This window comes from Emiliania huxleyi (genome assembly GCF_000372725.1).
Source record: "Emiliania huxleyi CCMP1516 chromosome Unknown EMIHUscaffold_1179, whole genome shotgun sequence".
Taxonomy (NCBI): domain Eukaryota; phylum Haptophyta; order Isochrysidales; family Noelaerhabdaceae; genus Emiliania; species Emiliania huxleyi.
The window spans coordinates 2,174-9,921 of NW_005201413.1; the positions used below are offsets into that span (position 1 = coordinate 2,174).

Consider the following 7,748-nt stretch of genomic DNA (forward strand, 5'->3'; position numbering starts at 1 on the left):
GCCCGCGCACCATCGGGTTTATAGAGGCATGATTAGAAATTTAACACCTGTGATTGAGGACATGAACAACAAGTCCAATTAGCAGAGAAGCATGAGCTGCACAGTGCCATCTCATTCAGTGCCCCCCCCCTCCCCCCATCCCTCTGCCTCCCATAGGGCAGGATAGCACTAGCATATGCGCCTAGTGCGCACTGGGCCCACACAGATGTGACCCGCCCACTCGAGTGCGGCGCCCGGATGCCAGTGCTTGTGAGAGGACACCACAAACGCGGCACGGCCCGTTTTGGCTGTCTGCGGAGATTCTGTCTTAGCACACACAGTGAGTCATTCGGAGTCATTCGATGGTCAGAGTGCGATTGTGTGTGTGCGGGAGTTGGTTTGTCGGGAGGGAGGGGCAGGCTGCTCACACCCCCGCCACGTGCACCGGGCCAGTGCTTGCCGCACTTTGAATGCCGTGGGGCCGCTCCTGCCCGTGTCCGGGTGTGGAGATGCGAGGGTCGCCCCTTGCCCCACCACTTTGTGTGTGTGAGACGCGAGGGTCGCCCCTTGCCCCACCACTTTGTGTGTGTGGAGAAATTTACGGCTTTACCTTACCTTAATCATTCAGTGGTGTCTCCGCCATCGAGCCCGAAACCGCCACCGCCGCTGTCGCCCTTTGCCGCGACGACGAAGCGCTCCATCATGCACAAGCTCGACGGAGGGATACGCCGCCCAATGGGCGCAAAGAACGCTTCGTTTGCCTCGCCGGCCGACTCGTCGCGCTCCGCCCTCCACCGGCCGTGCGCAGCGAGCAGCCTCCCAAAGGGCCCCATCGCAGCTCGGCCGCCCGGCGGGGGCGGCGGCCAGGAGGAAAGCCACGGCTCGTTGGCGCGCTCGGCAAAGGCGGCAACCCGGGCGAGCGCGTGCGCCGGGTAGCCCTCGCCGCACGCCGCCGCGGGGTCCGTGTGCACCCTCGCGTCGACGTACGAGGCGACGAGGCGCGAGCCCGGCCCCGTCGCGCGGCCGAGCGCCTCGAGCGTCGCCGCCACGGCCTCGGCCGGCATGTACTGCGTTAGGCCCTCGACCGTGACGACGGTGGGCGCGGCTGGGTCGTAGCCGGGGTGCGCGCGCAGCGCGGCGTCGAGCGCGGCCTCGCTCAGGTCGAGCGGTAAGTAGACGATTCGGCCGCTGGCCGAGGCGGCGCGCTCGCTCTTCCGCGCCGCGCGCTGTGCCTCGGCCATCAGCCGCCGCTTGGCCGCCTGGACGGACGGTTGGTCCACCTCGTAGACGCGCACGTGCGGCGGGATCGGCAGCCGGCTCCCGCGCGTGCAGAAGCCGGCCCCGAGGATGAGCAGCTGCGTGCACGGCGTCCTCGCCTCGCCCGGCGCGGTTGGCGCGCAGGCCCGGACCACCTCGTCGTCGAAGAGCCGCGTGCGGGCCACCATGAGCTGGACGTAGCCCGGGCACGTCAGCGCGTCGCTTATCGCCTGCCGCAAGCCGTGGCCGCTGCACCGGAGCAGCCAACGCGGCGTCCGCCAGCCGGCCATCGCGGCGGCGTAGGGGTCGTCGACCAGCCGGAGCTCGGGAGGCAGCATCGACTCGATGTCGCGGGCCTTGGCGACGCCACGGGCGGTGCCGGAGGTGGTGGGGGCGGCCATTATGTGTTACACAAGGGGTGGGGGGACACACCCAACGACTTCCTCGGGGCCTTTTGGAGGGCTGACCCGGCGTTGTTTCTTTTTCAGTGTATTCGCGTTGGGTCCGAGCCTGGCTGTTCTTCACCTTCCTACATCACATCGCATGGCCCTTACGTACATTCCCGTAGGAGGACTCTGCTGACAGGGTTTGCGATGAGGAGCGACGACTCACCCCCCGAAGGGCGAAGGGTTTCTCGGAGGTTGTTAGCCTTTTGATTTGATTTCTTGTTGTTAGTGTTTTCTGTGAACCAGCGCACAGCGCCGGGAGGCATTTTCTTCTCAGTAACAAGGGTCAAGGCAGCCTGAGAGAGAGAGATTTGAAAACCAACAAGAAATCACGACCGTCTCTCTCACAGTGATTTGGGCTCGGCAGCTTGTTAGCCCTCCAGCCGAAGGTTCCCTCAGCCGAAGCTGGGGCCGGTCCCGTAGCCGAGAGAGCCCGCGCCGATGAGTTCGACGCGGTCGGGAGGCCTTGCGGAGAGGCCATCGAGATGGCGATCGCTGTACTTGCAGCCTGTGAAGGCGATTTGTCCGGCTGTTTGTTTGCGGCGGGCGGCTTTTTGTGTGCCATTCACACGCCTCCACGTCACGTTGTGTTTGGCGTCCAGCTAAGCGCCAGCTGAAGCGCCAGGTTCCAAAACCGCCGCGACTTCCTAGCCCGCGAAAGCGAGCTCCTTTACAACTCAAGTCTTCTGGAGAGCATTTTTCCAAAAGCCCCAATGGGGTCGAGTTCGCCGTCGATGGGACAGGGACGTGTCCAACGATCGCCGTCACGATCCCCTCACCGATTCGAGGCACGTGCTGGCTCTGTGCTGGCGATGCACAGGTTGCTCCTCTACGCTCTCGCTGCCATGAACGGCGGTCCCTTCTCGTCCGACCCAGTGGTGCAAGTGGACTACCTTTCACCTCTTCCCGATGCGTTGCGACGCAGCCTCATGGCCATGCACTCAACCCGTCCTTCGAAGCACAGCGCCACTCCGTGGCGACCGGAGATGGATGCCTTCGTGCTGCTGTGCCACGTTCGAGACGGCATCTCGTTACCAAAGGTGGCAGAGCAGTGGCCGTTTGAATCCGCCACCAAACGAGGCAAAGATGCAATCAAGTGTCGATGGAAGAATGTTCTCAAGAAGCTCGACGCTCTCGACGACCTCCGACTGATCTGTGGATCCTGCGACGAGCGCGACGAGGCGGAGACGCAGCTGAACAGCACCGAGATCAGGCTGCAGCCGTGGGTCGAGGACGCTCTCGTGCAGCTGCACGCGCGAAAAACCTTGCCGATGAACTCAGCTTTCACTCCGTGAACTCAGCTTTAGCAAGAGAGCATCATACCTCTTTCGCACGAGCAATGGTGAAAAGATGGGCTAATGCACGAGAGGCAAGCGACCACGGGCTGGTGCTCGGCAAGAAAGTCGTGCTCGGCGGCCTCTCTGCCCGCCCCGAGCTGAACGGAAAGCGGGGCGTGGCGCAGAGCTTCGAGGGCGGGCGGTACGCGGTGGCGCTCGAGGGCGGCAGCGAGAGCGTGCGGGTGCGGCCCGGTCATCTTGCGTGGGAGGTGGTGGCGTGGGCGTACTTCCTGAGCTGCTCCGACGCGGTCGTGCTAGCGGCGGGGCGAGGCGACGAGGAGCCGGTGCTGGAGTGGCTTGATCGCGGCGGGCGGCTCGACGCGACGTACGAGACAGGCGAGGTGAGCGGCATCACGCTGCTGATGGGCGCCGCCCGTGATGGTCGCGAGCGGGTGGTCGATTTGCTGCTCCGGCGCGGCGCTGAGGTCGATCTGCAGAGCAACTTCGGCGGCACCGCGCTGATGCACGCTGCCAGTCAAGGCCACGCGGTGGTCGACCTGCAGGACAGCAACGGCGTCACCGCGCTGATGCTCGCCGCCAGCTTCAACCACCCCGCCGTCGTGCGGCGCTTGCTGTGGGCGGGCGCAGACACGGCGGCGCGCAGTGCGAGCGGCAAGACAGCGCTGCAGCTGGCCAAGGCGCAGGGCCACGCCGAGTGCGTCAGGGTCTTGTCGGCGGCGGCTGCAGACGGCCGGGCAGGGGCGGGCGGAGCTTCCTCGGGCGCGGCAGCGGCAGCGGCAGCGGTGGACGCGCCGCTGCTCGGCCAGCGAGTCGTGCTCGGCGGCCTCTCTGCCCGCCCCGAGCTGAACGGGAAGCGGGGCGTGGCGCAGAGCTTCGAGGGCGGGCGGTACGCGGTGGCGCTCGAGGGAGGCGGCGAGAGCGTGCGGGTGCGGCCGGGCAATCTGTCGCCACCGGCGGCGAGGCAGACGTCGAGCGGTGTCGCGGCAGTCTCCGAAGCGGTTATGCAAGCGGTTGAGCGTGGCGAGGAGGAGGCGGTGTTGACGTGGCTCGACGAGGGCGGGCGGGTCGACGCGACGTACGAGAGAGGCGGGGTGATCGGCACGCTGCTGATGATCTCCTCCCTCTACGGCCACGAGCACCTTGTCAAATTGCTGCTGCAGCATGGCGCAGGTGTCAACCTGCAGGACAGCGGCGGCGGCACCGCGCTGATGAACGCCGCCAGCTACGGCCACGAGCAGGTGGTCGACTTGCTGGTACGGCGCGGCGCTGATGTCAACGTGCAAAGCAGCGATGTCAACCTGCTGGACAGCCTCGGCTCCACCGCGCTGATGTACGCCGCCTTTTTCAACCACCCCGCCGTCGTGCGGCGCTTGCTGCGGGCGGGCGCTGACATGGCGGCGCGCAATGCGAGCGGCAAGACGGCGCTGCAGATGGCCAAGGAAAAGGGCCACGCCGCCTGCGTCGAGGCCTTCAAGAAGCACGTCCAGGAGGTGGTGGCGGGACGGCCCACGGCGACGGCAGCCGGCGGCGATGGCGCAGGCGGCGCTTCTTCCGGCGGCGCTTCCTCGGGCGCGGCAGCGGCAGCGGCAGCGGTGGACGCGCCGCTGCTCGGGCAGCGAGTCGTGCTCGGCGGCCTCTCTGCCCGCCCCGAGCTGAACGGGAAGCGGGGCGTGGCGCGGAGAGCTTCGAGGGCGGTCGGTACGCGGTGGCGCTCGAGGGAGGCGGCGAGAGCGTGCGGGTGCGGCCGGGCAATCTGTCGCCAGTGGCGGCGGCGGAGCGGCCGTCGAGCGGTGTGGTGGCGGTCTCCGATGAGGTCGTGGCAGCGGCTCATCGAGGCGATGAGGAGGCGGTGCTGGCGTGGATTGACAGCGGCGGGCGGGCCGACGCGACGTTCGAGAGAGGCGGCGCGAGCGGCATGACGCTGCTGATCCGCGCCGCCCTGGCAGGCCACGAGCGGGTGGTCGAGCTGCTGCTGCAGCACGGCGCGGAGATCGACCAGCAGGACAGCGACGGCCAGACCGCGCTGATGCTCGCCGCCATCCAAGGCCACGAGCGGGTGGTCGACTTGCTGACACAGCGCGGCGCTGAGGTCAACTTGCAGGACATCAAAGGCTGCACCGCGCTGATGTTCGCCGCCCTCCTCAACCACCCCGCCGTCGTGCGGCGCTTGCTGCGGGCGGGCGCAGACGCGGCGCGCACTGTTGGCGCCCGTGTTGGCGGCAAGACGGCGCTGCGGATGGCCAGGAGTCAGGGCCACGCCGAGTGCGTGCGCGCCCTCGAGGAGCACTCGTCGGCCACAGCAGAGGCGGACGGGGAGACGGCGGTCGCAGAATCAGCCGAACAGGCCGCGGCGGCCGCACGTGAGGCGGCGGCGGCTGCGGCCGCGGCGGAGGCGCGCGATGCTGCCGAGGCGGCGCTGCGCGAGGCGGTCGAGGCGTGCGAGCGAGGCGATGCCGATCTCGAGGCGCTCAGGGCGGCGATCAACGCAAACACCGCCCAGGCCGCCGACGGCTCGGAGGCGCTGCGGGCGGCGCGGCGGCTGCGCGACGAGCTGGCGGAGCGAAAGGCCCGCGAGGCCAGGGCGCTGAAGCGGCAGCGGCAGAAGGAGGAGAAGGCGGCGGCGGCGGCTGCGCGGGCGGCGGAGCGGGCGGCGGAGCGGGCGGAGGAGGCGCGGGCCGCAGAGGAGGCGCGAGTGGCGGAGGAAGCGGATCGGGTGGTAGCAGAGGTTGCGGCGGCGCGGGCGGCGGAGGAGGCGGAGGCGGCGTCGCGCGCAAGGGAGGAGGCAGAGGCGAGGGCGAGGGAGGAGGCGGCAAGGGAGAGGGAGGAGGCGAGGATGAGGGCGGAGGCGGAGGCGGAGGCGGCGGCGGCGGAGGCAGCGGCGGAGGCGGCGGCTGTAGAGGCGGCAGTGGCGGCCGTGGCGGCGGCGGAGGCTCAAGAGGCGGCGGCAGCGGCGGCGGCAGCAGAGGCAGCGGCGGCGGCGGAGGCAGTGGAGGCGGCGTCGAGTGTCGCCGCCCTCGCCGCCGCCGCCGCGCCGCCCGCCGCCGTCCCTCTCGACGAGCTCACCGCGTGGACCGACGGCTTTGCCGAGGCGCGCAAGGTGGGCGAGGGAGGCTTCGGGCGCGTCTACCGCTGCGACGCGCTGCCGTCGCTCCCGCGCGTCGCTTGCGGGTTCGCCGTCAAGACGGCGCTGGTCGGTGTCGGCGCCCAAGGCCTCGCCGAGCTGCAGAGCGAGGTGCGCACCCTCAGCGCGGCGTGCCACCCGTCCCTGCTTCCTTTACAGCGCCGGGAGGCATTTTCTTCTCAGTAACAAGGGTCAAGGCAGCCTGAGAGAGAGAGATTTGAAAACCAACAAGAAATCACGACGGCTCTCTCACAGTGATTTGGGCTCGGCAGCTTGTTAGCCCTCCAGCCGAAGGTTCCCTCAGCCGAAGCTGGGGCCGGTCCCGTAGCCGAGAGAGCCCGCGCCGATGAGTTCGACGCGGTCGGGAGGCCTTGCGGAGAGGCCATCGAGATGGCGATCGCTGTACTTGCAGCCTGTGAAGGCGATTTGTCCGGCTGTTTGTTTGCGGCGGGCGGCTTTTTGTGTGCCATTCACACGCCTCCACGTCACGTTGTGTTTGGCGTCCAGCTAAGCGCCAGCTGAAGCGCCAGGTTCCAAAACCGCCGCGACTTCCTAGCCCGCGAAAGCGAGCTCCTTTAGGACCTGCGGTCTTCCTGCTTCGCCGCCAGCCATGCAACAGACCGGCTCCCTATTTCCCACTCCGTTCGGCGAGGGCTCCTCTGCGGGCCGCTACTACACGGCCCCCGCGCGGATCTCCGGCCGCTCCAAGCGCGAGCCTTGCGACGGGCCACACGCCGCTCCGGCGCTTCTCGGCGAGGGGCAGCCGGGTATGTGGCCAAGGGTGCGCAAGCAGCGGACGCCGGACGGAGCGATGGACATCTGGGAGCTCAGCGAGCGCTGCGCCGCCACCGCTCCGCCGCCGTTCGAAGGCGCTCTGGATGAGGGCGCCAATCCGGCCAAGGGCGACGAGGACGCCGCCGACACCCTCGCGGAGCTCGGCGATGGCTTCAAGCGGATCTCGATCCCCGACCCGGCGGATGCGGCGGCCCTGGCGCCGAAGCCCGACACCGAGCCCCCTTCGCCGTGCGCCGCCTCCGTCGCCAGCAACAGCTCTCGCCTCTCCGACATCCGGCTCTCGCAGCTCGAGGCGCTAGTCGCAGAGGAGGCGGCGGCGAAGGCGGCGGCGCAGGCGCACTTCGAGGCGGAGGAGGCGCTGCAGCAGCTCCACGCGTCCGGGCAGGTCGCCGACGAGATGTTCTACGGCCTGATCGGCCAGGCCAGCCGGCCGGCCATGCACTTTGCGGAGCCGGCGGCGCACGCGATGCACATGCACATCCCTCCCGCGGTGCCGCAGCGGTCCCTCGCGGCGGCGGTCACCGTGCCGAATCTGCTCCCTCCCGCCCGCTCGCCACACGGCCGGCCGAGCGCCACGGCGGTCGAGATGGAGCTCGGCGGCCGGCGGGGCAAGGAGGTGGAGCGGAAGGAGTGGCTGGCTTCCGAGGATCAGATTATCCGCGACGGAGTGCAGCGCCTCGGCTGCCGCTGGCGGCGCATAGCGGAGCGGCTTCCGGGCCGGTCGGACGACGCGGTGCGGAACCGGTGGAACCGGCTGAAGGAGATGGAGCGCAAGGGCCCCGACGCGTGCGACGCGGCGCCCGACGAGCTCAGCGAGTCGAGCGGCGGCGCTGCGCGGCCGGCCGCCGCCTC

General features: G+C 69.1%; 2 protein-coding genes across 2 annotated transcripts; one reads left to right on the forward strand and one right to left on the reverse strand.

The window, feature by feature from the left end:
- Nucleotides 1-572: 572 nt before the first annotated feature.
- On the reverse strand, nucleotides 573-1,637 carry EMIHUDRAFT_373064 (hypothetical protein; the record flags this gene model as incomplete). The annotated part of the gene is made up of 1 exon (XM_005790889.1): nucleotides 573-1,637. The coding sequence occupies one exon, from the start codon at nucleotides 1,635-1,637 to the stop codon at nucleotides 600-602; it is 1,038 nt and encodes a 345-aa protein (XP_005790946.1). The 3' UTR covers nucleotides 573-599.
- A 4,176-nt stretch (nucleotides 1,638-5,813) lies between these two features.
- EMIHUDRAFT_471467 (hypothetical protein) lies at nucleotides 5,814-7,748 on the forward strand (the record flags this gene model as incomplete). Its single annotated transcript, XM_005790890.1, has 2 exons — nucleotides 5,814-6,212; nucleotides 6,721-7,748. Coding segments are annotated over 2 exons (1,425 nt in total), but the record flags the coding sequence as incomplete, so codon positions are not given.